The sequence below is a fragment of the Erigeron canadensis genome, chromosome 4 (assembly GCF_010389155.1).
Source record: "Erigeron canadensis isolate Cc75 chromosome 4, C_canadensis_v1, whole genome shotgun sequence".
In the NCBI taxonomy this organism is placed as follows: Eukaryota; Viridiplantae; Streptophyta; class Magnoliopsida; order Asterales; family Asteraceae; genus Erigeron; species Erigeron canadensis.
In genome coordinates, this window is record NC_057764.1 from 42,344,404 (window position 1) to 42,359,670 (window position 15,267).

At 33.9% G+C, this 15,267-nt stretch overlaps 2 protein-coding genes across 4 annotated transcripts; one reads left to right on the top strand and one right to left on the bottom strand.

Moving 5' to 3' along the window:
• The first annotated feature begins 1,982 nt into the window (after positions 1–1,982).
• LOC122594865 (SKP1-like protein 7) lies at positions 1,983–9,539 on the top strand. 3 transcript variants are annotated; one of them, XM_043767165.1, is made up of 3 exons: positions 1,983–2,509; positions 4,760–4,929; positions 9,299–9,539. In XM_043767165.1, exons 1-3 carry the CDS (start codon positions 2,171–2,173, stop codon positions 9,360–9,362), a joined length of 573 nt encoding a protein of 190 aa, XP_043623100.1. In that variant the 5' UTR covers positions 1,983–2,170; the 3' UTR covers positions 9,363–9,539. The 3 variants fall into 3 exon arrangements, with proteins under 3 accessions (XP_043623100.1, XP_043623101.1, XP_043623099.1); XM_043767166.1 differs by lacking the exon at positions 9,299–9,539 and adding an exon at positions 5,407–5,504 and having other exon boundaries at positions 1,986–2,509; XM_043767164.1 differs by lacking the exon at positions 9,299–9,539 and having other exon boundaries at positions 1,989–2,509; positions 4,760–5,017.
• A 273-nt stretch (positions 9,540–9,812) lies between these two features.
• On the bottom strand, positions 9,813–14,003 carry LOC122597662 (mitochondrial Rho GTPase 1-like). The gene is made up of 8 exons (XM_043770234.1): positions 13,789–14,003; positions 12,672–12,807; positions 12,425–12,622; positions 11,924–12,343; positions 11,567–11,758; positions 11,275–11,486; positions 10,792–10,861; positions 9,813–9,920 (listed from the first exon to the last, which is right to left on the bottom strand). The coding sequence occupies exons 1-8, from the start codon at positions 14,001–14,003 to the stop codon at positions 9,813–9,815; spliced, it is 1,551 nt and encodes a 516-aa protein (XP_043626169.1).
• Between the last annotated feature and the right edge of the window lie 1,264 nt (positions 14,004–15,267).

A 15,267-nucleotide genomic window follows, 5' to 3' on the forward strand; every position in this document is an offset into this window, starting at 1 on the left:
GACCTCCGACCACAAAAGAGTAAAAGTCAAAAAGTATAAAGAGTTTAGTTACCATACATGTCAGCTGAAAATAGCATAAAAAGCTATGCATGTCTGCTGAGTATCACCCGACGACATTAAGGGTAACAGCCTAATAGGTTTGAGAATACATATAAACATAAAAGTGTAAAAATATAATAAACATAGCCTTCTGTAAAAAACTCTAACATGTGATATAAAAAACAACTCTGCATACATACAAATAAAAAAGATTGATTAAGAATTTTTGAGGCCCAACGGGTACTGAATAACCTATGAAAACGAAGTAATTTAGATCTTTTTGTTATTCTGATAAAATTTCCTCCCATGTTCTGTTAGATTCTTATTTAGAAGAGAAACTAGGATTTTTTGTTGTCAAAGGCTGGGTGACTAAATGTATTAACTTACATTTTTAATTAACGAGATTGGTTTTGTCGTTGCCAAACTATGAATACTTTTTTTGTAATATATTTGAAATTAAAATATGCCCTTTGACTATCAAAAGAGTTGGTTAGAGTAATTGTAAGCTCACATCATGGTTCAAAAGTTTTGAGCATGTTCAACAAACACTTTTCTAAACTATGTTAATTTAACCTTGAAAGCGAAAAGACAATAAGTATATGGCCCGATCGATCACAACAACTTATATCGCTTATGCGGATGGATTTAATTTGGAACAAAGTTACATTTACTGACCAAACTTTACGAGCACTTTCCAATATGTCAAGGTGAAGCAAAAGTGTTAAATCTGAAGAATTTTAGTTTTTACAAAAATGAATGGTCTCGCTCTGTGAATGCATTTTATGCTCTACCTGAAAAAATCTATTTCATGTTACATGAATGTTATTACCATAATGCTCGAGGTATCTTGAAGAAGTAAAAAGGGTGTGTACTTGAATAGTTAATTACCACTGTAAATTGCATTATTAGTTTTGCACTTTCTATTTTCTAAGACAAGATTCAGATCAAAAATCTGTAAATATTATGTTGTACTTCATGCTTCGATCGAGGTCTGACAGTTGTAGTTAGGTATTAACATCAGTTTTCTATCTATGCGAGATTTTTATACATAATTTGTTTGTAACAAAAAGGACCCATCTTACACTTTGGTAACAACCGAAAGAATATAATCTCACTTTCGAGGATTCTTAGGCCACTCCCTAAGGACCTCATCGACGCCTCTTCGATGGGTCTTCAACCAAGACACCTTAGGTAGCATCTCGTCAACCATGTTCTTCGTCCGCTGGCTTCGGTGCATCGAAGAGTAAAGATGAGGCAACAAGGAGCGTGTGTGGGGTCAGCTTCAACGAAATTGAGTTGTGGAAGAGGGGTTATAGGGAGTAAGTGTGGAAGAGGTGGATGAAGAGAGAGAAAAGTTGATGTGGCAATGTGAAAGAGGTGTGAAAGAGGCGTGGATGAGGTTCCCTTAGGGAGAGGCCTTATAGGGACTATGTAGGCTATTTGTAAATCACCGTTATATATACTTGCAACTATATATCGATCTGTTTCGATCTATTTAGCATTTTCATAAATGTTGTGTTGATAATGTATTGCATGATATCGTTCATACATGGATTGGTTGGTCTTCATTTTGGTTTGATCCTCTATTCTAGAGTGTAACTGCATTATTAACGGATAAAAAACAATGTTAAAAGATTTTAAAAAATCAGTCCCGTATCGTGTAAGTAAAAAAAAATGTATTGGATCCATTTATAAAGTCAAATACATTCATTCAAACTTTTGTATGACAAATGAAAAAACATACCTATTTGGATCCAATATGTTATCAAATGAGCCTTTTTGCAATATAAATTGAAATATAGCCAAGCCCAACATTATTCATCTGTAATTAGAGAATTTAGAGGTGGACTGACCCCACACAAACCCGTTTTTGGTTATCGGGATCAAAACCAGATTTAATCTAACCGTGTAACCCAGACCGACTTTTTTTCCAACTTTTTACTAAAACCCGATTTATATTTCTAAAACCCGAAAAACCAAACCGAGTTCAACTACTAGGGTTTGGTTCTTTTTTCCGCTCTGCGTAAACTATTTCAATTAGGATATATCTACAAATATAAATGTATGGTAGCGAAACTCGAATCAGCCGTCTAAAGTTAGGGTTTCTTTCTTCTCTTCCCCCAAATCAACCATGTCAATAGTAAGTCAAATAGTAAGTCAAAGATCCGATGCGCTTTCGAAATTAGGTGTTATGACCGTGCTAAATAATTATGACGAGGCGCGTCTGGTGTGTGTTAGTTCCGACGGTCGAATGTTCGCGGTGTCTGCCATGGAGTCTGGATTTTTGAAACACTTTATCGACACTAAGCAATTTGGAAAAGTCTATACCGAAGTCCCAGGCCATATTCTTGAACAAGTTGTCTACTTTATTATTAACATAAAATATGAGGAGCGCAACACTGAGAATTATAAGGTTTTGGAATCCGAATTTCTCCAAAAGAATCAGCGCCTTCTTTTGGATATTTTGCTAGTATGTATCTCTTCTTTTCCTCTGTCGCTTCTATTTTCCTTTATTTTTTTCATTATTATTCATTACTGTATTATACCTATTTTCCAACGGTCTAAAATATCATTAAAATCAAATTCTAACAAGTAAAAGTGACATTGCGACAAAAGACCCTAGTAATAGATATTGTTTCAAATACATAAACTTATCTGCATAAGCTTTGCCAAATCAATCTTTAAAAGTTTAATCCATGTCCTAGAAACGTATTCATATTATCAAAAGCTAACCTGTCATAGATAACAACTATATCAAAAACAAAGCCAACAGAAACTCATTAACAACTTTATATCTATCAACAACTTATAATTTGGGCATTTGAAATTGGGCACGTCTTTCTTTTTTGGAAGCAAATCATCTTTTATCTTATCCGTACAAAATGTTTTAGCAATCTCCCTTTTAATGTAAAGGATCAAACAACTTTTAAGGAAGTCATCACCCATGTTTTCACAATTTTTATTGCCGAGAAAGCCCTTTAACTCGTTGCCATTGAAACTGGAAGAGTTAATATAAGATGAATCAGCCTATCAAGCATTGGATATATTTCTGACTTCTCTATGTTTTTTAAGCCTTTACACAACTCGGAAGGTGTATAAACATTTTTCAACTTTGGATGATAAGGTACATCTAGCTCATAGTGTTGTAGCTCCATATCCAGAAGGATATGTTCTTGCTCTGTGAAGTCCAAAGGATAGAATTTTTTTTTTTTTTTGCCAGTTTGAGAATATCATCCCTATTGAAGGACTTTGTTGGGTTTAAAGCAACGCTAAGTTGGAGAAGTTCAGTCATAGACTCATTAAACCTGGAGTTCAATTCTTGCAATTTACTATCAATTGTTGCAATGAATACATCAACTCGATAATGATGCTCAACTGTCACAATGTCTTTTTTTCAAATGATACTGGATGATGAACGTCTACTCGGGGGTTGAAAGAAAAAATCACTTGTTCGTTTGTTGTGCATGATTTAGCCCAACACCACATAAGTACAGAACACTATCATCATATACATAAACAATAATAAGACTTTTAAAGCATCAATAAAATTTACAATTAAGTGCTAATGTACACAGTACACATTAAAATGATAAAATCCATTTAATGAGTTGTTCGCTGTTAGTAACTTTTGCACAGATTCTATTCTTCTAATACACATTAGAATCTCATCAATTAAGTTACTAACTCACTAATTGAATTAAATTAAAATTTAGAACAAGCAATATATGGAAAATCAAATTCCCAGTAAACAAGAAAGAAAAATTAAAATAACAATCACTTAATTAAATATGAAGCACTTTTATCATTTGAATAATTAAATGAATTAATCTAAATGTGAAAGGACTGAAGCCTTACTTGAATAATATGGAGTATGGATGGATTTTGGAAAGAAGTTAGATGGAATGACCGATGATGACTGATGAGGGTTTTGTTCTTTTAATTTTTAGTGATATTATTATTAATGTTTTTTAAGGCTCGTATAGGGATACACCCATAAATTGGGGAGGGCTCTGTTTAAATTTTTTGGATTGGGCTGAAGAAAACTTACGAAATGTGGGCCTATTCCTATCTCCGTTTCTGACTGTTATAAAGCTGCACAAATGTTGGTAGCGATTATTCATGCGCGTGTTGATCAATTTGGTACAAATTTGTGAATACCCTAATATATGTGTGTCGTCTAAACTATTTATGCGTGCTGTTTAATCAGGTACAAATTTGTGAGCAAGCCGAGCTCGAGCTCGCCTAAGCTCGTATTATAGAGCTCAATCATGGCTCGTTTTGAGCTTATGGGTAAATCCGGGGTCATGTTGTGGAGTCTTACAAGCTTGAGATCGGCTGTTTAATAAAGTTATTATATTTTCTATATATTTATGATAATTACCAATGCCAGACTTAAGTGAGGCTCTTACTGATGGTGTTTTGGTATTTTATGTGTTATAAATACTGTATAAATAATTTATATTTTTTTTCATAAGTGTGCACTTTACTTACGAAATGGACCCTATCACTCTTTTGCGCCTATCGCCTTTTAAAACCAAGGTAGTGGCATGGCTTGATTGTAGCCCTATTTGTGAATTATTGTGTTCTATGTTGTTAGTATGTGTCTTTCTGAAATCTAAAAATGAATACTTTCAAGGTTTAAATTCTATTTTTTCCCTTTTTATCTAAATAAATTTCCATAGTTATTCTTTTGCTTCATACTCTTCTGTTTTCATTTTAGGTTGCTTACGATCTCCAAATCCAAACCCTTGTTGACCTGGTGCGTAAAGTAGTTATTGATATGATAGCAGAGAAGACTCGTGAAGAGTTTGCTGAGATTTTCAACCTGAGTCGTGAAGAGATGTCAGAGATGCAGAAATATAAAGTGTGGGCTATTAAGCCTCAAGAAAGGTATTTTCATGTTCTTGAGACACATTCTTATACCTCTGTATATGTGATGTTGTTTGGTAATTTTCAAATATAAATTTTATCTTTGTCATGAGCCACAACAAGTACCTGCCAGAGCTCAAAGTAAATTGGTTTTATGTAAGAACATATGGTTGCATATATTAATACAAATGTACTGTATTAATGTATGAACACCATAGTAAATTGTAAATAGAAGGTAAAAGAATGATCTTTATCTTTATCTTAAAGACAATATACTAATAACTTATTAAGATTTTTAAATTAGCTTTTGATGATTTCAAAAATTCTAGATTTTAAAAAAATCAATCCAATCTTCTAAATTTACAAAAACAAAAATAAAAAATCTTTCCCTAAACCATAAACACGGATGGGCTTCTACTTCTAAATTGGCATCTTTTTTAATCAAACTTTTACAATTTATATTTTTAGATTTAGGGATTTAGGGATTTTTTGTTTTAGGTCTTGGAGATGATCAAACTGTTGCCTCCAATTAAAAGAACTTCTGACATATTTTCGTGTATGGGTATTTTGTAAGCGTATTTTTCAACTAATTATATTATGGGAAATGCTATTGGCCCCTTGGGCATTGTCTAAATATCATTAATTATCTTCAAATTTCCAAATATAAATAACACTTTCATTAAATGAATTTAATTTGTTTTATTATACCAAATTTGCCCTTTCCTCTTTACAACTTATTATCTTTTCGTCCATTTAGGTGATATTATTTAAGGATTTGCTAACTAGTGCCCTTAGTTAAGAAACATTTAATAAAATTATTATTTCCTTAAATATCATTAATTATCTTACCAAGAGTTATTTTAAATATCATTAATAAGAACGGTGATCATTTTGTAAGCGTATTATAGTTTATCATTTTAAAATAAAAACGGTGATCATTTTAAAGGCTGCGTTACAATACCAGTTAGCTTGGGATTTGTATGTTCTATTATCTATTCGCTCTTGAAAATCTCTTCCTATTAATCTATTATGGATTCTAGTTGGAGTGATGATTCATATGCTTTTGTTGAGCTGCAACCTTTTCATGCATATAAATGGTAGAAAAAAATCCACACGATTTTATACGTACATATACCTAGTGCTTATGCCCGTCCATCGGACGGGTAGTCTCAAGATATATATAAATCTTATAATAATTGTGAAACAAAAAGTTTATGACCAATATCAAAACTTAATGAATATTAAAACTAAAAAAGAAACATATGAAAATTAATTCTATATAAATATTGATTCTAGTTTACCCCTATTTTTTCAACTTTAGTTAAATAAAAAGAGAAACAAAATTGTATGACCAATACCACAACTTAATCAATACGAAAGCTAAAGAAGAAACATATGAAAATTAACTTCATATAAATGTTGATTTCAGCTTACCTATATTTCAACTTTAGTCAAAAAAAAAAGAAAAGAAAAAAAAGTGTAGTGTATATAATTTGAAAAATACATATCAATCCATCAACAAAGATAATCTCGAACTTTTTGATTTTCTTCGGGTTGTTCCACTCCCAAACAGTCTATACATGCAAAACATGAAGTCGTAGGTGATCGTTAACATGTGTTGGCTTAATATCTTCAAGATAAACTAATGTGGTTTTATTTTTTGTTGTTGAAGAAGAAGACATAATGAACCTACAATGGACAACAAACTAAATTAAAAGAGATAATAATAACAATAACATAAGAATTCAATGTTAAAATAATAATGATTAAATATGAACATAGTATATAAGTAAAAAAACCTTTTTGGTAGACAATCATAGCTTCTTTTTTTTTTTGTCGTAGGTTTTTCTTATGGTTGAGAATATGTGAGGGTTTTTTCTAGATGATATATATAAATAATAATAATAATAAAGATTTTTTTATAAGATTTTTTATTAAAAGTCGGTCATTTTTTAGTAAATAAATATTTAAAAAATAGAGAATTAATAAGGAGGAAGTAAGGCTAAAGGGGGGGGGGGGGATTAGGGGTGCCAAGTATACCCCCAACCTCCTCTTTTAGTTATATTACTAGTCTTAATACCTGTACGATGTATGGTAGTTATGTAGATTGCATCATAAAGAGATTCGAATATGCCTCATAAATGATTTGTGAAATTGAAATAAATTATGGTTAAAATAAACTAATAATCGAAGCTAAGTTATAATAAACATTAATGATAAATATAATATATGTTTAGTTAAAGTTTTGGATTTACCTTATATTTTAACAATCACATCAAAATCGAAACTTGTAAACATAGTGGATGATGGCAAATAGCCTTGTGATTTCGAATCGTAAAATCAAAATTTTGAAGTCTTCATGTTAATAACTTATTATAATTAATATAAGTAAATTTGATCTCTTCCCACTTCCATTTGGGAATTTCCAACGGTTGCATCATACCATAAGGCTTTTGATGCCCCGCCTTCACTTGTGCGCAAGTCAAACATTTCTCAACGAACTTCACCACATCACGTTTCATTCCGGGCCACCAATACTCCACTTTTAAATCATGGTACATCTTTGTGGCACCGGGGTGAATGGAATACTTGGATTTGTGAGCCTCATCGAGGAGAACTTGCTTCAACTCACAAGAGAATGAGATCCAAATCCTCCCAAAACGTAAAGTAAGGCCATGAGAATCCTTAGTGAAATATTGCATTTGGCCTTGAATTCTTTCTCTCTTGGGATCTCGTTGCAAGGCCTTTTCTTGAGCTTCTTTAACTTGATCGAAGAAATTGTTGGTGATCAAGACCCATAGGGGAGAAACAACTAAAGCATGATGAGAACTCTTCCGACTCAAAGCGTCTGCTACCACATTAGCCTTCCCGGGATGATATAAAATCTCGCAATCATAATCTTTCAAAAGATCCAGCCATCTTCGTTGGCGATTGTTGAGATCTCTTTGCTCAAAGAAATACTTGAGGCTTTTATGATCGGAATAGATGGTGAACTTGACTGCATATAGGTAATGGCGCCAAATTTTCAAGGCAAAGATCACTGCTGCTAATTCCAAGTCATGAGTGGGATATCGTTTTTCATGCTCTTTCAATTGCCTAGAAGCATAAGCAATAACTTTACCTCGTTGCATAAGAACACAACCGAGGCCATTGGATGATGCATCACAATACACCACTATATCTTCAAGACCATCGGGCAATACAAGAACCGGTGCTTGACTTAGCCTTTCACGAAGTTGTTGAAAAGCCATCTCTTGTTCATCTTTCCATTCGAACTTGATATTCTTGCGAGTTAATTTGGTCAAGGGAGAAGCTATTTTAGAGAAATCTTGAATGAAACGCCGATAGTAGCCCGCTAAACCAAGAAAACTCCTAATCTCCGACGGACTCTTGGGTTGCTCCCACTTCATCACCGCATTAATCTTAGCCGGGTCTACCATAATTCCTTCACTATTAACCACATGACCAAGGAATTGCTCCTCCCGTAACCAAAATTCACACTTGGAGAACTTGGCATAGAGCTTCTCTTTACGAAGGGCTTCCAACACCTCCCTTAGATGAACTTCGTGATCGGAAGAACTTTTTGAATAAATAAGAATGTCATCGATAAAAACAATCACGGACTTGTCAAGCATGGGACGACAAACACGATTCATGAGGTCCATGAAAGCCGCGGGAGCATTAGTAAGACCAAAAGGCATGACAACAAACTCAAAATGACCATAACGAGTACGGAAAGCGGTTTTGGGAATATCTTCATCACGTACCTTGAGTTGATGGTAGCCCGATCGAAGATCGATTTTAGAAAAATACGAAGCTCCTTGCAATTGATCGAATAAATCGTCGATTCTAGGCAAAGGATACTTGTTCTTTACAGTGACTTTGTTGAGCTCGCGATAGTCGATGCACATTCGCATGCTTCCATCCTTCTTCTTTACAAAAAGTACCGGTGCACCCCATGGAGAGTTACTAGGTCGTATGAAGCCTTTGTCTAACAACTCTTGAAGTTGTTTCATCATTTCTTGAATTTTCGTTGGAGCCAAACGGTAAGGGGCTTTAGCAATGGGGTTAGCCCCCGGAATAAGATCAATGGAAAACTCAACTTGCCGTTCAGGAGGAATGCCCGACAAGTCTTCGGGAAAAACATCGGTGAATTCTTTAACGATAGGGATGTCTTCGATAGATAAGGGTTGCCTCTCAACATCTACGATGTGGGCAAGATAAGCATGGCATCCATGAGATATGTAGCGTTTGGCATGAGCAAAAGTATACACGGATATAGAACTTTCTTTCCTATCACCGTAAACCACTAAGTCTTCGCCCTTAGAAGTCTTCAAGTATACTGCTTTAACTAAACATATGTATACCCTGGTTGAATCTTGTATTGCAGTTGGGTATGGTGCAAGGTCGCCCTTAGCAGCAACAATGAGGCATGGAACCTCATACCCTGTTGACTCCATGTAACTAGCAAATTGAGTAAGCAATTCTGCTGCTCTTAACCATGAAGACTCGTCGGAACTGGATGGCAGAAGAAAAATTTATGTTGAAAATAAGCAAGTAGAAAGAATAAAAAAACTTCCAGTTAGCATAATTAACAGAATAGACCATATATCTACTACAAGGCATAGACATTGCTTGAACTTCATATGCCTGTATATTTTAGTAGAGGTGGGACATCAACCCGTTTATTTACTTAAGAACAAGACTAATGATTTATCAAAAGGTTAAACAAGTAGGAAGTAAAAAAAAACGGGTCAAACGGGTTAAAAGTAGCCAAACAGTTTGGGCAGTTACATAACAGCCCATTTTACCACTTCTACATATGAAAGGAATTGCTAACTCAAATTCAAATAAAGTGAATAACACAACCCATCAAGTTAGGTGAAATGGCAAACATTTTCAGCTTACCTGTCATGAACAAATACTGCTATGTCACAGTCTGAAAAAGCAACCTCGCGAAGTAGCAACATGTTATTAGGGATCTCTCGTAAAATCAAAGTTTTCCGTGTCCCCTGCAAGAAAGAGCCGAGATAAGGATATTGACACAGCTATTGAGAGAAGACGTCAATGAAGGCATAAGCTAAATTCTAAAAAGGAAATACTAACTTGATGTACTTATACAGTAAAATAGTAGTTTACAGTCCTGTGTATACACAAGGGGGTCTACAGAAGAGTGATAACAGGTTATACCATTTCAAAACTATTTAAAACTATATTGACTTATACCGATTGAAGTGTACTTTAACTTGTACACTAATAAACAATAGAATCTTTTTTTATAGCTTCATGTAACCACTTAAGTACAATAAGTATTGATAAACACCTTTTCTTTATGTTGCTTTATGTGAAATTCAACAACATATACCTAATACTATATTAAATCAAGTTAACATATAAAAGCAATGTTCTATATGGTTTATTAGTTTTTGCTAATTTGTTACTCTATTGTAAGTTTTAGTGAAGATTTGAATCTCACACGTAGAGGTGGCACGACATATAAACCTAAATTTTTCATAAAAAGTCATTTGTAAAACTTTTTAACTTCATTATAACATATTAGTGTGTCAAATATGTCTACAAAAATCATGTTATTTCAATTAAAAACGAAAATTTGGAATAAGGTTAATTATTATTTTATATAGCTTTATGTATGAAAACCAAAAACAACTAAGATAACATTCGTTCAATCCATTTCCTTTAATAGCTGTTTCATTTAGTATACCCAATATGACCCGTTAAAAGATAATGCAAAACCCGAATCGACCAACCTATCAACAAACGTGTCAGCTTTCTCACCTCTACTCGTATATAAAAGCAAAACAACTTATAAACTCAAGGAGTCCATCAAGCAGCATTCAATGTTGCTAACAAAAATGCACTTACGTCAGGATGATCAACAGTATTAACTGTTATATACTCCCAGAAAGTTGGTGTACAAGTTTCAGAAAACGGCCTGCAGTTCAAACAATTAAAAAAACCACTAGTGAAACTTTTTGCAGTAGTCATTGACCATTCATACAACTTTACAAATGAGTCGCTTACGGTTGTATTTATCTCTATTCTGTCCAGCATATAAAGTAAAATAAATTGGTTAAAAAGAAACAGCTTAAACATGTCGAATATAACCAAAAAAACATTTTTAATGCATTAAACTCCTCTAAATAATCTAACTCAAATTCAGTCTTTGTTAAAACGTTCTAATTATTATATCATGCCAATAAACTGATCAATTAAACAACTAATGTCCATAACAAGACTTGAACTATTTTGACCCATCACCCAACCCGTATAAAATAGTAACTATTTTGACCCATAAACCCTCTTATCCTGCCACCTCAATATTAAGGATCTCGTTTAGTGGAAGACCTTCCAACAAAAGACTGCAGCAATGAGGACTTTCCCGCCTCCTTAGGCCCAAAAACAAAGCACTGGAAGACATTTCGGTCAGACTGTTGCTTCTTGCGGTCAACACATCTTCCTCTGGTAACTCTTACTGCAGAAGAAGGATGATCAGGATATCCAAGTTGTATGAGGCTGCCCACGCTAAAGACTGGGTCTAGTAGTGTAATAAAAGCCCACTGCATCCCACAAATATATATCGGCATAAGTTAAAAATCCAGTCGGATGCAAGTGTTAAAGATCAACGAGCAGTGATAACCTGTGCCAAAAAGCCGTCCAGTGATAACCCTCCAAACTCATTACTCTCCACTGCATGTTCACTCAAACAGCTCGTATCCACATAGCACTCAAATCTCAAATGTGAAAAGATCAAAGAGCACACATAATCCCTGTCATTAGAGGAATACACCCCTCTGAGATATTCCAGAGCCTCACTTGTCAGCTCCACAGTCTACAAAATGTCAAAACAAACCATGAAAATTAAACCATCCTTTACTGGCTATGTAATAGCATACTACCCAATAACCACTGCCCATGAATATACGTGTCCATTTACACAATACTTAAACATAATTAGACAATTAGTATTCAAACATATACCAAAATAAGCTTATACCTGATCAGGAGTTCTTCGGATTGGAAGGAAAATGTGATCATCGCTAAGCTCTAAAAAATTATTGTAGTCAAATTTTCTTAGAACAGTCCAGGTTACTTCTGTAAGGCCCTTTGCAATACATAATTCATTTAACATAAGAAAACCTCTCAAGGTAAGGCCATTCTCATTGACTCCTTCGGAACAATTATAGGCAACAGTTCCGTTCACAAAATATGTAACTATGGGTTCATCGAAACATTTGACTTGCAAATCATTCAATTCTGCATCATTTAGAGCACCATCTCTATCTTTATCACACATTATAAAAATTCTCTTTAATGCCCATACACATTCACGACTCAACATTTGAGTCTCGGGGTCAAGTAGTGGACCACGTGGATGTAGTATTGCACTTTGGGCAGCGTAAAACACGTCATGGATCTAAATAAGGACAAAACAAACCTTGTTAGTACCAAAAAACAAAAATGTAAATGTGCAAACAAAAGCTCAAATATTAAATACGGACATAACTTGACTACGGTCGCCTAGTGAAAACTCAATACACATTTCGACTTGTGGAAACTCTCGCATCAACATTGAGATCCATTTCTCGGTCTTGTAATCATCATACTTTGAATCCTTGTCTAACTCCGACCTACTACCCGCCAGAATGACAAGAAGAAACTGCACGTTCTTGTAATCATCAAACTTTGAATCCCCCTCGGCAGTAGAAGCGTATCCAGAGACATAAATTTACAAAAGATCATACCTTGTTAATTCTTTTAAGTAGGGGAAGCCAAAAAGTACGCAAACGATCAAAGGTAGATTTACAATAAACGAGGACAACTGAAGTATTAAGACGCCGGAATGGACCAAGTTGACGGTTGTCCTCTTCATCCACTGCACTAAAACAAGAAAACATCCATTTATCAGTAGTTTCAAAACAAACTAAAATTCTAGCAACAAAGGGGTATTTGGGTTAGATTATGTTTCTTAAGACTAGGAAGTTGTTATTTAAGCTTCATTCTTGTTTTGAGGGGATAAGAAAAGAAAGGGTAAGAAATCTTTTGTTTTTGCATTCTTGAGTTTTTGTTTTAAAAGAAATGAAAGGGAAAGAAAGGGAAAAACATGGTGTTTTGGTCTAAAATTTTTCTTGCCACTTTTGGCAAGATTGGGAAGGAAAAGTGATAAATTTATCACTTTACCCCTCAAACTTATATATAGGTTTTAGATGCTATAATGTTATAAATATAAAATTGGATCTTTTTATCCTTTCTTTTCCTTCTCTTCTAACTCAAGAATACACTCAACTCTTAACTTTCTTTTCTTTTCTTTGATTTTCTTTAAACTAAAGAATATCTTTTTTGATATAATTTTTTTTCCCTTTCTTATCCAATCCATTCTTATCCAATCTTTTTCTACCAAAAAATCTCGAGAATGCAGTGTTAGTGTTTGGATGAACTTATCTAAATTTATACAAGCCAAATAAGTTAATTAATTGGGGATTATGTAAATGGAATTAAATAAGCTAATAAGCTAACCCAAATATATGTATATAATAAAAAAAGGGAATGACTAATATAATCTTTAATCTTTTTCAAACATATATAAGCATGTGATTGAAATCAATGTGTGAAGGGGGTAGAAGCATATAAGTTTATCCCATAAAAAAAAATGTATATATCTATATATAAACAAACGGCGTTGTATTACCCAAATATATGTATATAATAAAAAAAAGGGAATGACTAATATAATCTTTAATCTTTTTTAAACATATATAAGCATGTGATTGAAATCAATGTGTGAAGGGGTAGAAGCATATAAGTTTATCCCATAAAAAAAAAATGTATATATCTACATATAAACAAACGGCGTTGTATTACCCAACATCAAAAGCAATAACCGGAACACGATCCGGAAACATATCTTCCGGAAACCTAGTAGGTGGCATCCTACTTGGAACTTTGGGGGGAATTGCTCCGTCACAACTTTCAGGATATGCGGCCGCGTGTATCAAACTAGATTTTCCGGTTCCAGGGTCACTGACGACTAAGATCCTAACCTCAGGAACTTCAAGGTCCGTGTCGGATGTCCACATCGATGGTATATTGGTATGTGTACAAACTTAAATTGCCGATGGAGAATGAATGGAGAGGCAGAAATTCGGAGACACAATAGGAAAGGGATTTAGGATTTTAGGGGAATGGATATGGAACGATGGATGCAGGTCGAGGTTTTAAGAGAAATACCAGGGTTTTAGAAGTGGGAAGAAGAGAGGTAGGGGCGACTTGTGCTGTGGTAATGGTAATGATTGATTTAATTTTATTTTTGATGATTGATTTAATTTTATTTTTGATTTTTTTTATTTTTGTTATAATTAAAAACTAATATATATATTTTTTTAACATAACTAATTTTATTAAACATGATTAAAATTACTATTAATTAAACATAAAAATAAAGTTCTTAAAATAACAAAGTTCTTAAAAATACAAACTAATTAAACATAAAATGAAACACTAAAATCAAGCCGAATATTTTTCACGAAGTGCTTGTTTTTTGCGTTCGGCGATACTTCTCTCGGGCTCTTCAAGGTGGGAATAGTCGGTAGCCAACACTTTCCAATCGTGTTCTTCTTCCATAATTTTAACTTTCTTTTTCTTCAACTCAATTTTCTTCGAACTCATATCAAACAACTTATCCAACTTTTTCGCTATTCCTTCAAATGTCTCCAGATACTTACCTTTTCCTACTTGCCTCCCGAGCTCGACCCGGCTTCCCCTCTCGACGCTTTTTTTGATGCGTCCCTACCAATCGGCTGTTCTTGAAACACCGACTCATCATTATCACCCAACTCTTCAAACTCGTTAAGGTCAATGTTGACCCTTGACTAGCCACTGGATCGGTGGATGATGAAGTCTTCGACCTTTTGGCCGTGGGTTGACCGAGATTGGTCCTCACAGTGCTTTTGTCCACGAGATAAAACTTTGAACTATACCTAATTTTATATATTTTTAACATAATTAAACATAATAAAAAGTAATATATATATTTTAAACATAAATAACTTTATTAAACATAATTAAACATAATAAAAAGTAATATATATTTTAAACATAAATAACTTTATTAAACATCATAAAAAGTAATATACCTAATTTTGCCCCAAATTGAACTATACGGAAATGCCTTGCCATAAGTTCCTTCATACTCAGTGTTGGCCCTACTAACACGGTCCAAATCATTTTCCCCACTTGCATGACCGATTCGAGTATAGATTTGGTTGAAGTTTTGGATAACTGGACGTATCTTCCTCCATTTCGCACTCACAACTTCGGGGTCACGGTAATCTTTCGGCTTTT